The sequence below is a fragment of the Pelodiscus sinensis genome, unplaced genomic scaffold (genome assembly GCF_049634645.1).
Source record: "Pelodiscus sinensis isolate JC-2024 unplaced genomic scaffold, ASM4963464v1 ctg34, whole genome shotgun sequence".
NCBI classification, from domain to species: Eukaryota; Metazoa; Chordata; order Testudines; family Trionychidae; genus Pelodiscus; species Pelodiscus sinensis.
This window is the reverse complement of record NW_027465849.1, coordinates 304,386-327,130: the sequence shown is the minus strand read 5'-3', so window position 1 is coordinate 327,130 and position 22,745 is coordinate 304,386. Positions and strand designations below refer to the sequence as shown.

The 22,745-nt window shown below is 54.3% G+C and overlaps 1 protein-coding gene across 1 annotated transcript in view; it reads right to left on the bottom strand.

Annotated features, from left to right (window-relative positions):
• LOC102451686 (uncharacterized) overlaps positions 1-22,264 on the bottom strand; it is a 44,605-nt gene extending 22,341 nt beyond the window's left edge. Inside the window, exons 1-7 of the mRNA XM_075915059.1 lie at positions 22,138-22,264; positions 20,482-21,349; positions 18,967-19,162; positions 13,605-14,492; positions 4,085-4,241; positions 3,007-3,901; positions 1,593-1,788 (exon numbers count right to left, since the gene is read on the bottom strand). Of these exons, the coding sequence (XP_075771174.1) occupies positions 1,593-1,788; positions 3,007-3,901; positions 4,085-4,241; positions 13,605-14,492; positions 18,967-19,162; positions 20,482-21,198 (3,049 nt within the window). The 5' untranslated portion in view covers positions 21,199-21,349; positions 22,138-22,264. The remainder of the gene's footprint in view (positions 1-1,592; positions 1,789-3,006; positions 3,902-4,084; positions 4,242-13,604; positions 14,493-18,966; positions 19,163-20,481; positions 21,350-22,137) is intronic.
• Between the last annotated feature and the right edge of the window lie 481 nt (positions 22,265-22,745).

Genomic DNA, 22,745 nt, shown 5'->3' with positions numbered 1-22,745 from the left:
TGACCACATCGCAGGACCTTATGCTGGGGGCATGAGCGCGAGCAGGACAGACCCAGAGCGCAGGCAGACCCGCCTGGGAAGGGCTTGGGATAACTGGGAGCGGGACCTCCGTAACTATCAGGGATCCCTTGGGTGGGACTTAGCACCTCGGCTAGGCTGGGGAGGAGAAGCTTCTTCATCAGCTGCCGAAAGCCTGGGAGGAATCCAGAAAACTGCCCCAGAGGAGCAACTGCTCTCCATGCAAACAGGGCGGCCACGGCTGCTTGATCACCTGCTAGCTAGAGTAGGGATGTAAAATCCCCTTTCATTCGTTTACGGGTTAACCATACTGTTCAGCCACTTAGCAATTAAAAGGGGAAGCGGGTGAGGAGGCCACTCCAACCCTGCCAGAGCAGCCTCTGCCTCTGGGGCGCCTGGGCCTGCCGCAGACAGAGGCTGCTTGAGCTGGGACAGGGGTTAACCTTAACCCTGAAAACATCACCCATTAAACATTCACATCCCTACTAGCAGCAGCAAGTGCCTGCTAAGGGTCAGGAGACGAGAGGCCCAGTGTTCACGGGAAGCGATGCCAGAGAGAACTAAACCCCAGCAACTTCCTCGAAGGACTGGCTGAAGAAAGGGGAAGAACGGCTTCTCAAAGGCTGCCTTGATGGGGGGAGAGTGGGGGAAGCCGCTGGGGAGGTGAGCAGAGAAGCTGCCACCACTGGAGGAGGGAAATCTGCCCCCTGGCCTGACGGGGCGATCAGAGAGGCACCTGGGACTGTTAAAGCCTAGTCAGGGAAGTAGGGATGTTAAATGTCAGTTAATTGAACAGTCGAGTAACCTCATGAATTCTTCTCCGTTCCTAGCCAGCACTTCAGCCCCACTCCAGAGGAGCCCCCTGCCACTCCACGCTGCCGTCTCTGTATCAGAGGCAGCAGCACAAGGTGCCAGGTGGGAGCTGGTCCACAGAGGGAACCAGTTTAAAAAAAACCCAGCTGCCCTCACAGACTCTGATACTGGGGGAGGCAGGGCGGGGAGGCAGGTCTGAGCTCTCGGGCCTGGCACAAGCCGGAACTGAGCCGGGCTGCCCATCTGCCTGGCTTCTAAGACACTTTAAAAGCAGAGCTGCAGCAGGGGTAGGTCCCGGACCTGGTACAAGCCAGGACTGAGCTGCACTGCTGGCCAGCCTGCTAAAAATGTACTGGCAAGGGGGGATGGGGAAATGCGTGCAGTCTACTACAGCATTAGCAGTTAATCGACTATACTATTACATCTCTACAGGAAGCACCCACCTGCTGGACAGAACTCCTCTGGCTAGGCAAACAGCCCCATCCCAACAGTCTGCATAGAGCTCCTGGGGCAGGCCAGGCAGGGAGAAACATGCCTGAGCCCTCTCTCTGCCACAGCCACCTCCTTGCTACCCACAGAGGGGCAGCCCCAGGAATGGAGGCCAAGTTCCATTATGCGGCCTACTCCGCAGGCACCGGTCCTGCTGCGTGTTAACCTATATGATGGCTCCATACCTCACTGTGAATCCTCTGAGCCACACAACCCCCCACCCCCTTCTCCTTTGCATGCTGGCCCCGTCACACCCCCATGTGGCTTATTACCAGGTTCCGGTAGCGCTTCGGTCTCCTCTTCAGGAGCACGGGGCAACTTGTACTTGCCCCGTCCCACCTCTTCCTGGGATCCCCACGTGGTATTGGGCTGCTGTGGCTCCAGCTGGGGGCTCTGAGTGTCCCATAATGCCTGAGGGGTCTCCGTGTCCTCTGGGGTCACTTCTTCCACCTTCACACGCACCGTGACCTGGGAAGGAACCACACACGTCACCACGGAGCCAGGGCCTGAGAACCGCGGGGGAAGAGTCATTTCTAAAACGCCCCCTTCACAAAGGATTTCCACCCTCAGGGTGAAGGCTCCCCCAGCCTGTACCAGGGTCAGTAGGACCTGGAGGATCTGCCCTGCTGAAGCACGTGGGCAGGCTCGCCCCCAGAGTGTGGTGCCGAAGAGGCTGGGCAGGAAGAGCCCTGCCAGTCAGGATCATACTGAGCACGGCGCATTCCTGAGGCTGGGGATGCGACAGACGCTGGAATTCCTCAGCCTGCGAGCTGGGGGGGCTTCCAGATGGCTGGGATCCGCTGGGTGACAGACCCACGGCGGGCCTGAGGGACACCACGGTATGCAGGAATTCTCAGCCCTGGAGGATCTCCCTCAGCGTTGGGCCCTGCACACACATCCTACCAGAGGGAGGTACCACCCGCCTTGCTCCGGGGGTACAATAAGGGCAGAAGTTTTGGGCTCCGTGCAGGTGGTGACCTATGGCACCCCCCACATCTCCGCAAGGGTCTGAGTGGAGCATGACTGCGTGCTGATTGTGACTTGGTATTTCAGCAGCAGCATCAAACCCCGAGCTGGCAACACTTCTGTAAGACAGGTTGGACCTCCCTGGTCCGGCACCCTTGAGACCTCACTGGTTCCGAACGAGGGGATTTGCGGGACCGGGGGACCCCCTCCCCTCCCCTTCCCTCCCCTCATGGCCTGTGCTGAATGCTCTTCCCTGGCTAGGACTCCGGTCTGGCCCCGTTGCTGCCTGGCTGGCCATGGCCCCCTGGGCCGGAGCTCTGTAACTGCTACTGGCCACGCTGCTGCCGGAGCTGGAGCTGTATAGCCTGAGCTCTCTGGCTGCCACTGGGGCTCCACAGCTGCTGCTGGCCCCCTGGTACTGCCCAGCCACTGGGGCCAGAACTCCCTGCTGCGTTGCCCCCGTCCCCGACATGGGGCTCCTGGCGGAGTTGCCAGCTTCCCCTGCCGTGCTCCTGCCCTGCAACCAGACCCCCTACACCTGGGCTTTGTGGTCCAGGAATATCTGCAGCTTGCCAGACCATGGATGTTGCCGGACCAGAGAGGTACAGCCCGTAGCACATTTCAAACCAGCGCCCGGTTTGGCTTGCAGCGTGTGACTGAGGCATCTCTCTCAGGCCGAGTGCCCAGGAGGGTCTGTCGTTCCCCTGCGCCTGCTCTCACCTGCTGCTCCCATATCCCAGCCTCTCGCTGCCCCAGCTGGAAATCCTCTGCCAGGGACACGGCCTGGGCGCAGGTCTCCGGGTGCCGCACCCACACCCAGCTCTGGATTTCCTCCGGCAGGATGGTCAGGAACTGCTCCAGGATCAGCAGCTCCATGATCTGCTCCTTGGTGCGGATCTCCGGCTTCAGCCACCGATGGGACAGCTCCCGCAGGCGGCTGCAGACCTCCCGGGGCCCCTTGGCCTCCTGGTAGCGGAACTGCCGGAAGTGGAGGCGCTGCATCTCCGTGCTGATGCTGCAGCCTCGCAGGATGGCGGCCTTCACCTTCCCGTAATCGCGGGCGTCTCGGGCATCCAGGCTGCTAACGGCCTGCTGGGCTTTTCCGCCGAGGGACGGCAGGAGTCGGGCCACCCACTCTCTCCTGGGCCAGTGGCAGGCTTCCGCCACTCGCTCGAAGGAGGCCACATAGGCCTCCAGGTCATCCTCCGGCATGAGCTCGGGCAGTGGCGAGCTGCCCAAGGCCGGGTCTGGAGCCGACACAATCTCAGGAGAGGCCTGTCGGGCCTGCAGCACCTGCTGTCGCTGCGACAGCCCTTCCTGGGGCTCCGGCTTGACCTGGTGCAGTCTAATCCGGGACCATCTGGGCGTCACGGAGCTGGGGGGTGCCCCGGCGGGGTCTTTCGCCGCCCGCCCGGATTCCTTCCCCGGTCCCAGTCCCACCGGCTCTTGCGTCTCCATTTTCTCGTCACCTGCTGCAGCAGAGCCTGGACCTGGAGGTGCCGGGGGTATGGGCCGGCTCTGCGGCCGCTCCCCGTTCGGGGGGAAGGGGGGGTCCGGCCTTTTCCCAAAAAGGGGGATCTGGGCTCCAGTCCTCAGAGCCGCCTCGGGGGGGATCCTGCAACAAAAGATTCACAGGGATGTTCCTGGGTGCAGCGAGACCCCCCAGCGCGCCCCTGCCTCGATTTCCCCAAACACCCACTGGCCTGTCTCTCCACCCCCCTGCTCCCCCCAGCACAGAAACAGCCCCCCCCACCGCTCCCCCCCACTGACCCCCTGCTCCCCACTGACCCCCACCTACCCACTGACCCGCGCCGTGCGCAGAGGCGCTGGGCGGCCGCGCTGCCGACACAAAGAGCCGCGGCGGCTCCTTTCCCAGCGGGGAGCGGGAGGCGGGCCCTCCCCCGGCCAGCGCAGGGTTAACCCCCCCTCCGCACGGCCAGGACTGGCCGCCGTCCCTGTCACTCAGCCGCAGGGGCCGGCTTAACCCGTCCCTGCGCTCCCGCCCTGCTTCCCAGCCGGCCCCACGGCCGGGCTGCCCGCGAGCGGGGAGGGCGGAGCCGGCGCGGCCCGGGGGAATCCGGGCGGGGATTCCCCCAGCTGCGGGGAGCGCGTGCTCCCTGCAGCCGGGCTGGCTGGGCAGCGGGTCGCCCCCGCCCCTCCTGGAAGCATCGGGGCTGCTTAATCCGGTCCCCAGCCCCGGGATCTGTCCTGGGGGGGGCTTAGTCTGAGGCCGGGCAGAGTGAGACCGGGAGTGCGAGGCTGGTCCCCGGCCTTCATCGCCTGATGCCAGGGGCCGGCTAGCAAGCAGGGGCGAGGGCTTTGCCAGGGTTCCCAAAAGAACCAGGTGACTCCATGGAGGGCAGGTCCGTCAAGAATCACACGGTGATTCCCTGTTCTGCTCGCTCCCTGTGGAGCACCTGGCACTGGCCACTGTCAGCTAACAGGACACTGGGCTAGATGGACCTTTGGTCTGGCCGTTCTAATGGCTCGGTCTAGTTGGTCTTCTTGGGGCTGACGGGTGTGGGTACAGCCCAGAGAGGAAGGCTGGAGCGGGCAAAGGGATGGGGTGCTCCATGCCCAAAGGAGAGTGTGTATTCCAGTCACTCACGGATTATTCAGAAGCAAAGGATCTCGGATGCTCATGGGATGGTGCCCTAGCAAGCAGAGTACAAGGTGGGGTTTTAGTTGGTTCTATGCCCCCCCCTCCAAAACAGGGAGCGGCTGCAGGACAGGCCACTGTTGGGCCCAGAAAAACAAGGCCTGGTCAACATTATGCAGAGAAAAGTTAATGAAGGCTAATTTCTGAGTATTCTTGGCCAGAACCAGGAATGTGGTTCAAACAGAGGCGCACCCTCCATGCTGGCTTAGGTTATAGAAGTAAGATAAGTGATAAATTACATATTTGTACCTACTGAAAGTAGAACAGCTTGCTTTGGGAACTGGTCAGTAACTCCCTGTTTCTGTTCCCCTTCGCTGATCTTACCTCCCTATTTTTGCCCTTTGTTTGTGCTCAAATCCCTTGTCTCCTCGTTCCTGGTACCTGCCTTTCGTGATTGATAGGAAAGTAGCTGATGCATTATGAAGTGCTTCTGGCCACAATGTATGGTTGGCCAAGATATGCATAGATACTAAAAGTTTTAGAAAGGGGGGGTGAGTTGCTTGGGTGAAGAGCTTATGATGCGACTGAACTGTCTTTATAAGCCTACCTGTTACTAAAATCGCGGCTGGTTCTCTTTGGAGACGGGCTGTTCTCTATTGTTGTGTGCACTCATCAATAAAGAGCTTGTGATTGGACTTTGCTGGTGTTGCCTGTCTCTGTGGTCAGATTACGAACTGAGCCGTCTGGGCTAATGTCCCTGACACCACCAATCCCTCCACCTCCAAGTCCAGGCTTTGCTGCAGCAGGTGATGAGAAAATAGAGACACAAGAGCCGGTGGAACCAGGACCAGGGAAGAAATCTGAGCGGGCAGCAAAAGATCCTGCTGGGGTTACCCCCCCAGCTCAGTGCCTCCCAGGTGATTCTGGATTAGCCTCCACCAGGTCAAGATGCAGCCCCAAAAAGGGCTATTCCAGCGACACCAGGTGCTATAGCCCCTCTAGTCACACTAGGGTCAATGTTCCCTCTAATTTTTCATATGTGGAATACATTTTGTTATGTGCACCAAAATGTGTAGATGTGCACCACCAGTAAAAACATGCTGCTGGCTATGGGTGCTCTGACTCTCTTCTGAGTGGCCAGCCAAGCACTCGGCTCACAGGGAATGCTGGCTAAGGTACAGGAGGAAAGGGAGCAGCTGGGTGTGTTTTGGAGGGATGCTGAGCAGGACAGGTGCTGCTGGGAATCATCTTAGCTGCATAACACCTCAGGGTTGGGTCTGATTTCTAGCTGGAGGCTAGAAATGGGCAAGTCCCAGGAGAGGGCTGGGAACGTGTGGTCCCCTGGGGCAGTAGCTGAGGGGTCTGAGAGCAGTGAGTCCCTATGGGTCCCCCTGAACTGGAGGTCCTGTCCCCTTGGCTACTGGAGACCAGGTGGCTGCTGAGCCTCAGCCCAGAACAAACCATTGTGTGTGTTATTTGTCCACGTTTCATTTTTGTTTGTACATTGAAGGATAAACAGAGCCCTGAGGAAAAGGCTACAAATAGAACTGGATGGGGCTGCCTGAATAGCCCAGGCTGGGACTCAGAGCCACCAGCTGACACCACTTTACCCTGTGTAGAGAGAAAAATCTGTGCTCACGCGGCGGGGGCTTTAATTTGAGAAACATACAGCTGGGAGTCTGATGCGGCCAGGACTAAAACATTCCTGGAATTTCTGAACGCCATAGCTGACAATTTCCTAACTCAAAAATGATTGCTTCCAACTTAGGGAAATTATATATTAGACCCCATCTTGACAGATAAAAAGGAACTGCTCACAGAATTATTAGTTAATGGTAGCTTAGATACAAGTGTCCTAGTATGATCACAGTTGTAATGGGTCTATAGACTACAGTCCAGGCCAGATCAAATAGATATGTGATGCTTTAAAAGAGCCAGTTTCTCAAAGCTGAAATGGGACTTTAAAACCTCTAGGAATGGAGATTCCACCACCTCCCTGAGGAACCCATTCCAGTACTTCACCACCTGCCTAGGGAAAGTTTTTCCTAATATCCAACCTTGGCCTCCCCCACTGCAACTTGATTGCAACTTTACTGGATGCCTGAAAAAGCCACAGTCAAGGAAGAAGGCCATATTATTTAAAAACCTGGCATGGGTTAGAGGGGAAGTGAAGGCAGCTATAAATAACATTGTCTAATCAAAGTGAAGAAGGAAGTTAATAATGAATATAAATCAGAAGCTAGACATTGTTTAAAAAAGGGGGGAGGGAGAAATGTATGGCCAGCAGAGTTAAAGACAATAAGAAGGAGGTTTTAAAATGTATACTAGGGACAAAAATAATCCTGACAGTGGTATTGGTCCATCCCCAGATGGAAATGGTAGAAGTGTCACTAATAAAGCAGGAAAGGCAGAAGTGTCCAATAAACATTTCTGTATTTGGGAAGGAAAAAACAAGATGATCTTCCAGGGGTGGGGAACTTTTTTTGGATCCAGAGTCATTGCAAGGGCTGCACACAAGTGAGAAGCAAAAACCAAAACCACTCATCACCCGCCCCCCCCCCCCCCGAAAACACAAAAAATCCTCATTGACCGAGGAGAAAGACTCTGCCCACATGTCCCTTGCACACTATCTTAGGGGGACCAGGCTTGTAGATTTTGTATGTCCCAGCCCCACGGTGGGACAGCAGGGGGCTGAAGCACCACTGTGGGCTCCCCAGTGCCAGGGGGGCCCCTGAGCCTCGGGGGCTGGATCCAAGCAAACTGGGGGCTGCATCTGGCCCCCGAGCCTCAGGTTCCCCAGCCACCACCCCTGATCTTTCAGTCTCATTCTAAAGTGTCTTTGCATTGGACAAGATAAACTTCCACCCACAGTGCCACGGACTGAGCAGGCAGGGTGTAGCATGCCACCTCCCATTTGCAAACCATTCCTGTCCGTCAATGCCCTTTCAAGGGTTTTCCAACCCTTCACTTTAGCACAAGGACTTTGAGGGTCCAAGCTCTTGAACAACCAGGGTCTTCTCAAGCTGGGTTATCCCCTAAGAAGACTGACTGTTCCTGAAGTGGGTGGGGGAGCACCAGCCGGCTATCTCCAGCGGGTTCCAGTCCAGGCCCCAATGGTAGGCCCTACATCTTTGGGGGCTGATCTGACCCCTTCCTACCCAAGTCTCCCAGAGCGTAAATCAGAGTCTCAAAGTATCTGACCTGCCTCTTTTCTGTGAGTGTGTTCAGGTCGACCCTGCCACTGCTGTTTGCATGGGGGCTTCTCGAGTGGATCCCTCCTGCCCCTGGAAGCTCTCACTGGCCCAATGTCTCATTTCTAGCTCTAGCAGAGCAACCTGTACATCGTTTTTCTCTTTCCGATGTTGCTGTTACAGGGTTTCCCTCCCATCCCACCTAAACCCTCCCCCATGTCCAGCAAAGCGCCAAGGTTTTTTTCTGTCCCACACCTGATGCCAGACAAGACCAAGGTCTACCTCGCCCTGTCTCAAGTTTGGGCACTACAAGTGCCAAGGCCCATAATGACACTAAGGCAGACAATGCCTCTTGTTCCTGGGGTCCCAAAGTTTTCCCGTTTTGCTGTGCTGCTCTGCTTCTCAGCATGTGGGGAGATTAATGTTCCATCGTTTCCCCAGAACCTCTGGGCATCAGGGGCCTTTTCTCTGTGCCCAAACTCCTGGTGGGCAGGGGCCTTTTCTCTCTCCTCCATCCCAGCACTGGGGGTAGGGGGTCCACTTATGTGGTCTGGTGCCAGGCAAGATGGTGTGTTCCAGCTGCCCACTCTCAGTTGTGTGGCTGGCCCCCACGGTCATGCTGGAGGATAGCTCTTCCCTGTGCTTACTGGCTCCAGAGGTCACTCTGCATATCGCTCTCCTCTGAGCAGCACTTCCATGTTATCGAAAACAGTCCCATTCCAGAGATTTCCTGTTTTCCTGGCACAACCAAATTCTGACCTTACTTTAAATTAGGATAAGAGGAAGCAGTATGCCTCGCTTTTACCATTTAGGACTCATGGACTACCAGCTAGGTGCACATTTCTAAAATAAAGTCTCTCCAGGGACTATCTGAGAACCAGCCTAGAACTGTCCTCAAACACCACATTCTTGCCAGAATGTCTCGAGTCACTTATTTTTCCTTTCAGCGTGAATTTTACATGCCTTACCGGGGAGAATGAGATCTATCTGCATGCCTCCTTCCTATCATGGCTGACTCCTAGGGTTTGCCCTCTGCTTACTGCGTATGTTAGTGGTGCCCTTTTATTTCTTTTTCAACAGTGAGATAACAATTGGGGATGATTGTCATGTTGTAAAATCCTACGTGGAGACAAGATGCAGACAGTGTTCATGAGACAGCCAGATGAAGTCAGAAATATGCCTCCTGCCTACAGTTGACTTCATCTGGCTTAACTCACAATAAAACTCCACTGGCTACATCTAGAATACATGCCTTTTTCGTAAAAGGGATGTAAATTAGACGTATCGCAATTGCTAATGAAGCGGGGATTTAAATCTCCCATGCTTCATTAGCATAAAAATGGCTGCCGCTTTTTTTCCACACAGAGCTTTGTCGGAAAAAAGCGCCAGTCTAGACGCTGATCTTGCGGAAAATAAAGCCTTTTCCGAAAGATCCCTTATTTCAAGAGGAATAAGGGATCTTTCGGAAAAGGCTTTATTTACCGCAAGATCAGCGTCTAGACTGACGCTTTTTTCCGACAAAGCTCCGTGTGGAAAAAAGTGACAACCATTTTTATGCTAATGAAGCACGGGAGATTTAAATCCCCGCTTCATTAGCAATTGCTATACGTCTCATTTACATCCTTTTTATGAAAAAGGGATGTAGTCTAGATGTAGCCCACTGTGTATGTACAATAGGAGAGCAAATACATATCCTTTTTTTGGGAGGTGTCATAGAAGTAATAGCCTCAGGCCAGATCTACACTACAGGGGAAGGTCGAATTAAGATACAAACTCCAGCTACATTAACATATGTCAACAACCTATCTTAATTCAAGTTTCTGTGCTGTCTCCACAATGGGAGATCAACAGGAACAAATCCTCCCATCGACTTCCCTTATTCCTTGCGAGGAGCAGAAGTAGGTGCGCACCAACGGGGGGTGGGGTGCCCTCTGAGCTTGATTTAGCGGGTCTTTACTAGACCCACTAAATCAGACTCCTGAAGATCGACCACAGCAGCGGCAATCTTCCACATAGTGAAGACAAGCCCTCAGCGTCCTCTTCTTACAGGGGCTTTGGAGCTCTTGCGAGGAGAATATAGGACCCAGGCCGTGCACCTTTCCATGTTCAGTGTCAAACTGGGATATCTTTGGGGCATTGCACTTCGACCTTCCTATCCTCCCTGTTTCCATTGCGGCCATGGAGAAGGGGTTGTGTTAACATGAAATTGTGTGATACGAGCTGGTGTTGTGGGTTACCTGTTAAGTGAAACTCTGTGATGAGTGTGTGGTGAGATGAAAAACATGTACCACTGGGTGCTCAGAGACACTGAGGCCGGGACTCCTGGAGGACTGCTGCCTCTAGATAGCTCATCTGGAGCTCGGGGATTGGGGCTTTGAATGTGAAGGTTGTTGGGTAGCTCCCTAAAAGTATGTCTACACAGCAGCATTATTTCAAAATAACTTAGTCCGCATCTACACAGCAGGCAGTTATTTCAACATGTTGAAATACTGTCAAGCTGGAGGACTTCTTACTCTGACTCCTGTAACCCTCATGGTATGAGGAGTAAGGGAAATTGGAGGAAGAGTGCTCTATTTCCAAATAAGTGCTCTGTAGATGTTCCCAATTTTGAAATAAGCTATTTCGAAATAAGCTACGCAATTGATATAGCTCAATTTGCATCACTTATTTCGAGTTAGGCCCTGCTGTGTAGACACACCCTAAAAGACAGAAAGCAAGAGCACAGAGGGGGCTAGATTGTAATCAGGAAAAGCAGCACAGCTAGGCTGGTATCTGGTTAGGCTTTCCCTCCTGCAGTAGGTTACTGAACACTATTGTTATGTATGTGGTGTTTGTTGGGCTTCGTGGCTCTTCAAACCCAGGAGGCGTACTCAGTCAGCAGGGTTGGAAGAGATCTGCAAGACTCTTGAAATAGAACACCTGGGATTACCCAGCATTCTCAGGCAAGTGTCCAGAGAGGAAGCACAGAGATGCAGTGATCCTGAGAGACTGGTACTGAATAAAATGTGCCTCCAGGAAGGGGCAGGTCGCAGAGCCCTGAAATTTCTCAGCTGAAGCCTGCAACTCTTCTCTGAGCCACTTCTTCTGTCAGTTGTCACCTGTCAGTGAGGGCTGGACTCCTGCCATCACCTCGCAGATCCCACTTTCCCCTCCTTCTCCCCGTGCTCAGCCAGAAACACCCAGGGAGACTGATAAAACAGCATTACAGGGAGCTGGGATTCAACAGAGCCAGGAGCAAGGGGGACAACAGTGAAGACAGGCAGCTATACAAAAGCCAAACCAATCGAGTGGGTGTAACGGAGTCAAAGGACCAGGGAGCTAATTAAGCCTGCAGAACAGTGATGGATTGACAAGGAGCGCTGTTCAGGTCATTACAATCAAGTCAGCAGGAAATAAGTTAAAATACCAGCCATTCAGAAGGGGAGCCCATGAGGAAGGGAAGAGTCTCACACCAGTAAAACTGAACCCGTGGTTGTGCTGAAGAGCAGCTGAGCCAAGGAGCAGCCTCAATCTGGACAACACAATGCACTGGAGAGACAGAGCAGTCACCAGAGAGAGTTAACAGGACTCCAGGGAGGGGGCCAATGGGTGAAATACAGAAACGCACATAGAGACCATAAATGCTCTTGGCAGAGCCAACTGGATGAGCAGGAGGCAGGGTGTCAGTACAGCAGACTTGGGTCCTAGCTACTCTTTAGGTGACCATGCGGACTGTGCCTCTAGTCAGAGAATTTTGACAGCAGTACCCGCCCCCATCTTGTGCCAGTAGTGGCAGTTAACTAGCGCTATGCAACCCCCCTCCCCCCATTTCCTTCTCTACTGCAAAGGAATAAACTAGAACTCCAAAGTAGAGGGGAAGGAGGGAGGGTGGAGGAAAACCCACAGGGACTCACGTCTCAAAAAGCCTCAGGTAAGTAACCCTCTCGTCTTCCAGTGGAATCCCTGGCCTGTAAGGGCTCCACTTCAGATGACCGTAGAGCAATGCCCCTCAAAAGAAAGAGGGAGGCTTTGGAAGCTGACTGGAATGTCAGACCATGTGTCCCAGCCAGGTGGTAGAGGCTGAGACCCGATCAATGACCTAGCAGTGAATGAATGTGTGAGAAGTTGACAAAGCCCTGGCTGGGTTGATTTAGTTGGGATTGGTCCTGCCTAGAGCAGGGGGCTGGACTTGATGGCCTTCTGAGGTCTCTTCCAGCTCTATGATTCTAAGTGGTCCAACCAGCCATTTTGTATGTATCAGTAATAGGCTGAGGTGGAAGAAGGGGTCTTCTGCCTGCTCTCAGGGTGTGTCTAGACTACAGGGTTTTGTCGACAAAAGTGGACTTTTGTTGACAAAACTATACCTGCATCCACTCAGCAGTTTTGTCAACGTATGTAAACCTCATTCTACAAGGAATAACGCCTTTTATTGACAGAGTTCTGTCGATAGAAGGCATTATTGCATCTACACTGTCCTTTGCGTCCACACTGTTATGTCGACAAAGCGGCTTGCTTTGTCGACAGAACTGGATGTCGTCTAGACGTTCTTTGTCGACAGTATCTGTCGAAAAAACTTCTGTCCACAAAACCCTGTAGTCTAGACATACCCTCAGAGTCTACATGCTTAGTACTGTTGGCTCTGAAGGTCCCTGCTGACTCAAAGGTACCATGCTGTGGTGTAGTCAGAACCGATGTGGTGGACAGAATCTGGGAACATTTCTTCCTTGACGTGGCCCTGGGAGGGGCAGTGCTAGCTCTCCTCATCCCACATCATTTTGGAGACAGGTCCCTTCCTTTCAGGATGAAGGGGTATGTGTGTCTGTTGGAAGCTACCTATGGTGACAGGGCAACTGGAGAAGTTTTCAAGCCAGGTGTGAAGCGGGATGAAGGTCTTCTCCATCAGACTCCTGGCTTTCCTACTCCAAGTCTTAGATTATGGCAATCTGGGCACTTTCAGGGAACACGAGTTTCCCCCAGGCACAGGATACAGTGTGAGTGTCTGTCAGAAAGCGGAATTGCCTGGCAACGAGAGAGGCAACATTTATCAGCCAGACAACCTTGACATTCTGAGGAAAATAACGTCCCTTAAAGGGATAAAGAGGGAGAAAAGGAATTAAAAGGTTCATAACCAATTGACCTAACTAGACTAATTCCTTAACTAATCTAACACAACTAAATTGAGGTACGGGTAGCAGGCGCATGGCTGGAGCTCCGACTTGACCAAGGGCGGTTGAGCAGGACCTGCAGGGTGCGGGGGCACCACAGAACTAGTTAGCTGCCTCTACAGGCGCAATTTGGGGACAAGCACGTGTGTGGCCCAACCAGTTACTGCTCTGAAAATTCTCCAATTAGTAGATGCACTCCATCAACTAAAGTGGAGCGCCGATAGGGAGTCCACTCAAAGAAGTAGCCCCAATACATGACACCCAGTGTCTGAAGGGGGGTGGTTCTGAAGTGGGAGAGGAGGGCAGGATGCTAGTTTTTTGCAGGCCCTGCTTCACATGATACATACACACAACTGGAAAGGAGCCCTTGTCCGGGAGGGTCTCACTTGTCCATGGCCATGGCTCGGGCGTGGATTCTCAGGTGCCGGGCCAGAGAGGATTTGTTACTAAAGCTCTTCCCGCACTTGGTGCAGGGGAAGGGCCGTTCCCCGGTGTGGGAGCGCTCATGAATGGCGAGGTACGCCAGGTACTTGAAGCTCTTCCCACACTCGGCACAGGGGTAGGGCTTCTCCTGCGTGTGAGTCCTCTGGTGCATCGTCAGGTTGGAGAGCTGGCTGAAGCGCTTCCCACACTCGGCGCAGGAGTAAGGCCGCTCGCCGGTGTGGGAGCGCTGGTGCTTGTTGAGGTCTGAGGGGTTGGTGAAGGTTTTCCCGCACTCGTCGCAGGAGTAGGGTCTCTCCCCTGTGTGCAGCCGCTGGTGTGTAATGAGTGTGGAGAGGTGGCCAAAGTTCTTCCCACATTCAGCACAGAAATAGGGTTTCTCTCCCGTGTGGGTTCTCTGGTGGGTTTTGAGATGGGTCAATCTGTTGAAGCTTTTCCCACATTCAGGACAGGGATAGGGTCTCTCCTTCTCATGGACTCTCCCATGGGCTGTGAGTGCCTGCTTCTCCCAGAACCTTTCCCCACAATCTCGACATTTATGGGGCTTCTCTGGCCTGTGAACGCTGCTCTGGTGGTGAAGGTCTCCTGAGCCCTGTGGTCTCGCCAGTGCAGAAGGCTGGGTGAGCCTCCTTAATCCGCTTTCACATTCCGCTGGTAGATCTGGCTCCTTTCCAGCTGAGCTCCTCTTCTGCCTCTTGTAGGATCCTCTCTGCTCTGGTCTGTGATTAATGCTCCCCCCTGAATCCTGCTGTGATATACTGGGGGGCTGAAGGTTTTCAGGCCCTTGGTTGTGAGGCTTCTCCTCACCCCGGCTCAGGATCCCGGCACCTGCTGGATGGAAAAGAGAATCCAGAGATTATTTCATCTCTCATATTTCCAACAGTGGAAGTGGTTGAGGGGCCTCATATCCTTACGCCGGAGAGACCCCCCCCCCCAATCAAGAACCTACAGTCAGCCATGAAGAAATAGGTGGTTGTGGAGGAAAACAAGCAGGAAGCTCCACATCCCTGTCTCCTTTCTTTCCCCAAGACCTAAGTTCCCTATAAGATGCATGCCTGCGTGGCTGTGCAGCTTTTTTCTGAGCTATGCTCAAAGATTCAAGCTCCTGAGCAGGCAGGGAACTCGGTGACTGGCGGGGGGCAGGACATCCCTCTAAGCAAGCAGCTAAACGGAACTGCTGCCTGCTTGAAACTGAGCAAGTAAAGAAGTAAGTAAAGGAGAGAATAAGTGGCTGGGGGGATGGAAGGAGGGAGGGAGTAATTGGCTGAGGGGGAGTCAGAAGGGAGGGAAGTTTGGAAAGTCCTGTCTTTACGAGAAGAGAGAGGCAGAAACTAAGCACTCTCTAGCCTCCTGGAAAGGGAAAAATAAGAGGCTGGTGAGAGAAATGGGGTGGGTGGTTGCTGGCATCTGTGCAGTGAGGTGGAGGCAGAGAGCAGTTTGTTTGGGGCATCCCCTAACTCACTTGCTGCAGTCCTCTCTGTCTGGCTGAGTTGGAGTGGGGGCGAAGCAGGCTGCATGGGGGGGCGGTGCTAGGAGGACATTTTCATGATTACATTTCAAACAAAGTTCACATAGGTGTTAATAGCTTAAGGTAAGATTATTTTAACAGAACTTTTTAAAGAGTGTTGCGGATATCTAAAACTCTGATCGTAATGATTTTTTTAAAATCCCGTGTTACTAATTAATACACGGTATACTGTATTGCATTAAGGGCAGATCTTTGCTATGTGGTAGGGTTTTGGCTCTTATGAGTCAGACGTAGCAAGTACTAGGTTGTGGGGCTAGTTGTTTTGCAAGATGAAACCTTATTTGCAAGTTCTTTAAAACATGTGCCTGCCTACAAACCCTGAAGCTATGTGTCAATTTGATTTTAAGAGGAATAAGGGATCTTTAGGAAAAGGCTTTATTTTCCGAAAGATCCCGTCTAGACGGCGCTTTTCTCCGGCAAAGCCCCGAGCCGGAAAAAAGCGGCAGCCGTGTTTATACAAATGAAGCGGGGGATATTTAAATCCCCCGCTTCATTTGCAATTCCGATTTGTTTCATCTGCATCCCTTTTCTGGAAAAGGGATGCAGTGTAGACACAGCCTTTGAGTTTTGTTAGTCTCTAAGGTGCTGCAAGATCGTGTGTTGTTTTTAAAGTTTTTTTAGTTATAGACTAGCACACCTACCCCTCTGAGCCTCTGAGTTGGTGACACACACAAGGTGAAAGTTTCAAAGCAAGAGGACTTTTATGTTTTTACAGGATGGATCCTAAACATTCCCCAGAGAAATCATATACGTCTTAGTGAATGCATTTTACTCTCCTTTCTAGTGTCAGTAAATATTGTTCAGAAGCTGCCGGGGGTAGCCGAGTTAGTCTATAAAGTGCTACCAGAACATTTGTTGTTTTTTAAGTTTATCCTGTACAGACTAACAAAACATATAGATGGTATCATGAGCTTTCATGGGCACAGCCCACTTCTTCAGATGACTGGAGTCATCAGATGACTGATTATCTGAAGAAGTGGGCTGTGCCCATGAAAGCTCATGATAATATCTATACATTTTGTTAGTCTACAAAGTGCTACCAGACCATTTGTTCTTTTTTACATGAATATTGTATTAGTCATACCCTCCTTGCACATACTATTTCTAGTTGACTCATAGATTTGTTTAGAATCTTAAAGCTGAGATATGTGTGAATAATATGCATTTTGGTTCATTTTCTAGCTTGAGTTGTTAGAAAGGATGGTGATACATGTACTCCAAGGGTAGTGTTAACTTTCTTTTTTATTTGATTTCATATTAAATAGTGTAAGCATTGCTCCTTGTTAACTATCCCTTATTTTAATATATTTTCATCCACACAGATGGACTGCTTAATATATGTGTGTGTGTTTTGTTTGCATTGGTGATGCACATCGACACACTACCTCAATATTGGTGTTGCACATAAGAAATTTCAACCTGCCCAAAATAAAATTCAGCCCTCCCAAGGATAGAAAATGTTAGCGGGAACACTGCCTAGGACCCACAATAGTTTTTCCCATAGTTTCTCTTTCCCTCTGCTCCAACCACTCAATTCCCCTCCAAGCTCCATCTTTTTCTCTCTTCCCTCTTTTCCTAACCAGTCTTTCATCTCCTCTCTCATTCAGGACCCAAATCATCTCTTTTGTCAATCAATCTCTCAGTCTCTTTGGTTCCTTTGCCCTGCTATTTAGGTGACAATGATGTTCCCTATAGGGATGTAAAATCCTGATTAATTGGTTAACCGGTTAAACATTATGTTTAACCAGTTAACTCAATAAAGGTAGGGGGCTGCCACACCTGTTGCACAGCTTGGCCCAGGCCTGCTGCAGATAGGGGCTGCTCTGGCTGGCCAGCTGGAGCAGCACCTGCCTGTGGTGGGCCCTGCGGAGCTGGAGCAGCTCCCTGCCTGTAGCAGGTGGGTAGTTGCTCCAGCCCCTACCAGTTAACTGAAACCGGTTACCAGTTAACATGGCTACTGACGAAGTGGGTCTTTGCCCACAAAAGCTTATGCTCCAACACTTCAGTTAGTCTATAAGGTGCCACAGGACTCCTCGCCACTTTTGCAGATTCAGACTAACAGGGCTACCCCTCTGATACTTTCCTACAGAAGAAATTCACTAAAAGGTTAGAGCCAGATAAAAAACAAGTGGACAAAGCTGTGAGGTTTCAAAGTGGCATTAGGAAATGAACCAATGGCCTGGTTTTGCCATTTAAAAACGTTTTCATTTATCGAAACAGCCGGCTTTCCGAGAACAAAGCATTTAGACGCAATCTTTTATTTACGAAATGCTACAAATATGCTTGTGAAAAAAGTTATTAGTGCCAGCAAGTATGTGCAAAACGAGTTTGCTTTAGGGAAAAAAAAGTCCTTAATAGGCCAAAAAAAAATTGTGTCAAAGAAATGTTGAACAGCTGTATTTTAGAGAACAGGTGTGCTGCTTGTTTCTCCTGCTGAGACCGGCCGGGGAACTGCACTGTAACTGCGTCTCACTGCAGGGAGCTGAGCTTGCGTGAGTAACTTGATGAGGATATCTGTGGCCACTAGCACAGCAATGCTGGGTTCCATCTCCAGGCAATCTCTCATTATGCCATCACTCCCAGTTATCCCCAAGCTAGAGAGGAGACAGGCCCCAGTTCCTGCCACTGTCAGAGATCCCCAGAGTTCAGAGAGACGAGGACGCAGGGTGATCTGGGCTGGAGTAGCGCACGCAGGAGGAATGGCCAGGCCAGCCAGACTCCCCCCTCTCTGCTAAGGCATTGGAGCCAGACCGCTTGGTGCTGATCAGGCTAGAGAAGAAGCCACATGGGCCCAGTCTGTGGTATGTAAATCCCCAATCCACCCCCTGCAGAAAGTCTATGTGAGACTGAGGTGGCCGTGCAGGTGCTGGGTACAGCCAGGTGAACGCTCAAGGAAGCAGCTGGAGAACCACCACCTGCACATGCTGAGACTGCAGGAGCCCGTGTGAGGAAAGGAGCATCCACTACCCCGGTAGGGAGCATCAGTAGGGCTGGGGAGCAGCCCCAAGGACTGGCAAAGGTGAGGATGGAAAGTCAAAGGCTGAATGGGGATGGGCTGTGCTGGGGGTGAACATAAGACTCCTGGCGAAAGCTGACAACCCCAGAGGCTGGAAAGGTCACCTGCTTTGCTGGCAGCACCTTGGCCACTTGGGCCCTGGCTGGCACTGCAATTTCACAAGGGATAATTACAGCTGGATCCATCCTGACTTGTAAGTGTTGGTAAAACTGAGTGGCAGAGGGGCATGAGCTGACTAGGACAATCCCAGAACAGGGGGACCTGCTGGGGAAAGGTCAGATACGGGGGTCACAGGTGAGGGGGTATTTAACACCAGCTAAGACAGAAGTGGGCAAACTATAGTCCAGTCTGGCAGCGCTGTGGGGCTTAAGAAGGCTCCCTGCCCGCCATGGCTCCATGCTGCTCCTGGAAGTAGCCGGCAAGTTCCTGAGGGTGGGGAGAGGGGTCTCCAGGAGGGTAACACCACAGAATAGGACCCACACAAGGAGAGTTCGCTGCCCCTGGGTACAGTGCTACCCACCTTCCTCAGGCCCATACTCACTGCCTGGGCAACTTGTCACCTAGGTCCTAGGAGACACCCACTGGCCACCACAAACTCGCATGCGGCCTCCCTCGTGCCCCAGGCAGCAACCTTGCTGTGGAGCACCCCGCAGCCTGAGCCAGCCATTCCCGTGTTCTTTCCCCACTGAGACACTCTCTTTCCCATTGTCCTCTCAGTGCCCCTGAGAAAACCCACCCCAGGCCAATCAAGAGCTGGTTACCCATTTCCTGTCCAACTCGGGGCTCCTTTTCAGAGGCGCAGGGCAGCTCGTGCTTCCTCAGCGCCTCCTCCGGGGTTCCCCTCGTGGGATGGGGCTGCAGTGGTGGCTCCTGCAGGGCACGCTGAGATTCCCCCAATGCTTCAGGGGCATCCATCTCTTCTGGGGTCACGTCCTCAACCTTCACACGCACTGTGACCTGGGAATCAAGCACAGGGGTCACTGGGCTGCCAGGGGCTGGGAGTCACGGGTGAATCAGACCTGACTAGTGCCCACGGTGAAGGGCTTCCTCTCATCAGGCAAAAGCTCCTGCTCGGTGCTTGGCCTGCAGGGCCCGTATCTAATGGGAGACGTAACAGGAAGGGGAAGCTGAAGCTGGAACATACGATCCTAGAAGGAGCTTTAACCTTAGGGAGGGGCTGGCTCCCCACAAAGCCCCCCAGCATCACTGGGATGAGCTGAAGGAAAGCAGCCATGTCATGTGTCATCAGAGTGTGGGGAGTCACCGGGCCCTGCACCCCCATTTGACAGCCAGATGCGTCTTTCAGCAGCAGGTAGAACAGAAAGTTTGTTAGTTGACAGGGATATGACGTAGAACAGATTTGTCACCACAGAAACCAGAACCAGTCAGTACAATCCATCTTGGAGAGAGGCAGCTCGGAGCCCAGAGCCTTGATTCCCCTCCCTGTACCCCAAACCAGCAAGACTCGCTCACACCCCAGCAGCCCATCTCCTTCTGCAGCCAGCCCTGCCTCTGTACTATCTGTTGTCCTGCTTCAGGGGTGAAAGGTGTTGCCTTGTCACACACCCCTCCTGGGCTCAGATTACAAAGGGCCATTGTACAGCTGGGGAAGGCTTTCACAACAAAATTCCCTTCACCATCTAGGTGAAACAGGGCCAGGAAAACTGAGGCACACACAGAGTTAATATAGGGCAGAAGAAATCACATGCAACATAACAAGGGGAACAAAATCCCAATCCCCACTCTGTCACACCATGTCCTGCAGGACTTTTCGGGAATAGTTTCACTGGTACCTGCAGCTACCATCCACTCCCCTCCTGTCCGGTGAGGTAGCCCATGGGACACCCCTATCCCACAAACATGATGGCAGCATGTGACACAGAGAAGACGCTCAGGGGTGGGGCCCCAGGATCAAACCCTCCTACACTGCCTCAACCCCACACGCTGGATTCACACCAAGCCCCAGCCTGGTCATGAGGCTCCCTGGCAGCCCAGACATTGGAGAGGTTGCAGCCCTCTCCTGGCAAGGACAGAGAGACCCAGGGAGACCGGCAGAGTGTGCAGAGCATAACGGAGAAAGGAGCCCTTAGTTCCCCAACAACACAGACCACAGTGCTGAGAGCAGGATAACACAGAACAAGCCCCACTCACATTTTGCCTTAAGAGCTCCCTGTGTTCTCCCAGCACACAAATCTGACCCATCAATTTCCCTGCAGAGCCCCCTGGGAGTTCCCCTGCACCTGCTACTCCCAAATCCCAACCTGTCGCAGTCCCACCTGGAAATCCTCTGCCAGGGATACGGCCTGGGCACATGTTTCTGGGCAATGCTGAGAAACCCAGCGCTGGATTTCCTCCGGCAGGATGGTCAGGAACTGCTCCAGGATCAGCAGCTCCATGATCTGCTCCTTGGTGCGGATCTCCGGCTTCAGCCACCGATGGGAGAGCTCCCAGAGTCGGCAGAAAACGGCCCGGGGCCCCTCGGCCTCCTGGTAGCGGAACTGCCGGAAGCGCTGGCGCTGCGTCTCCATGCCAACGTCGCAGCCTCGCAGGATGGCGGCCTTCACCTTCCCGTAGTCTCCAGCGTCTCGGGCATCCAGGCTGCTAATGGCCTGTCGGGCTTTCCCACTGAGGGTCGGCACAAGGCGGGTCACCCACTCTCCTCTGGGCCACTGGCAGGCACCAGCCACTTGCTCGAAGGAGGCCAGACAGGCCTCAATGTCATCCTCTGGGGTCAGCTCCAGCAGCGGCGGGATTTTTGATGCAGAGACTGGTGTCGGCACAACTTCCGCAGGCGTCTGTAAGCGCCGTAGCTCCTCCTGCAGTCGCTCTTCCCAATACTGGGACATCCCATTACGCGGCTCAGTCCTCAGTGTTTGCCATCCTGTGCAGGACCTTCGAGGGCTGACTGAGATGGCTGGTCCCAGGACTTGGTCCTTCCCACCTCTGTCCAACTCCGTCCCTGCTTTTGGGCCCCTTGGCGCTGCCCTTTCCATCTTCTCTCCCGGAGCCTGGATTTGGAGGTTTGGGGGCTGCGGCCACGTTGCTCTGCAGCCGTTGGGTCCGTTTACCCCAGCTGGGGCCTGCGCCCTAGTTCTCCAACCTGCATCTCTCCCTCTGTCCCGCTGGAGGAGTCCAGGCAGGAGCCTGCAGGGAAAGAGTCGATCATGGTGTTAGTGTGTGTGACACGGAGCCTCAGAACCACAACGACCAGAGAGGAAGAGAGACCCAGCTGCGATGAACCCAGCACTCACCAACCCAGAACCCCTGCTCCCTGCCCCAGACACCCCCCCCCCAGCCCTTCCCGACCCATGCCCCCAGCTCCCTGCCCCTGGCACAGACACTCCCCTCCCCCACTCTGCCCCTCCCCCACCCATACGCCCAGCTCCCTGCCCCCAATCCAGGCACCCCCTCCCCCACCCATACCCACAGCTCCCTGCCCCCAATCCAGGCACCCCTCACCCTGCCCCTCCCCCACCCATACCCCCAGCTCCCTTCCCCCAATCCAGGCACCCCCTCACCCTGCCCCTCCCCCACCCATACCCCCAGCTCCCTTCCCCCAATCCAGGCACCCCTCACCCTGCCCCTCCCCCACCCATACCCCCAGCTCCCTGCCCCCAATCCAGGCACCCCCTCACCCTGCCCCTCCCCCACCCATACCCACAGCTCCCTGCCCCCAATCCAGGCACCCCTCACCCTGCCCCTCCCCCACCCATACCCCCAGCTCCCTACCCCAGCACAAACAGGCCCCTCCCTCATCCCCCTCCCACAGCCCAGCTCCCAGCAGACAGGCCCCTCCCCCACCCATAGCCCCTCACCCTGCCCCAGCACAAACAGGCCCCTCCCTCATCCCCCTCCCACAGCCCAGCTCCCAGCAGACAGGCCCCTCCCCCACCCGTTACCCCGGCTCCTGCCCCTCCCCCCCCCCCCCTCACCTGGCCGCCCCGCCCGCGCGCAGGGGGAGGCCGGTTCCCCAGACAAAGAGCTTCCGCCCCGGCCAGCGCAGGGTTAATCCCCCGCGCGGGGATTGGCCGCGGTCCCTGCCAGTCACTCCGCGCCGAGCCCCGCCCCCCGCCCAGCTGGGCCGGTCTCCCGAGGGCGGGGAGCTCGGGGCCGAGGCTTTGCGGGGCTGCGCGGAGCCCAGGGCGGTGGGGGCCGCTCTGCCGAGGGGCGGGGCCCTGTCCTGGGGCGCAGGGGTCATGGGGGGGGGGTGCCATGCAGGGGGGTGCGGGGCTCACAGCGCCCCATAAACGCTGAGACTGTACCCGGGGAGTGGGTCGGGGTCCAGCTCGTCCTGCCCTGGGGCTGCCCTTTGCCACCTCGTGTTTCAGCGGGACCTGAGCTTGGAGGTTCAGGTCTGACCCAGCCGGAGAGCCAGGCTCGCGAAGCCACATTTCAGCAGGTCCCGGGGTGCCGTGTGGCTCTAGAAAGGGCAGGTGCCAGAGAACGGGATCTGCGTGTGCACGGTGGGACTGGCGCCCTGGGCGCCCGGGCACGGCCTCGTCACCAGCTTTGTGGGCGAGCTCAACCGCTGTTGTGGTAG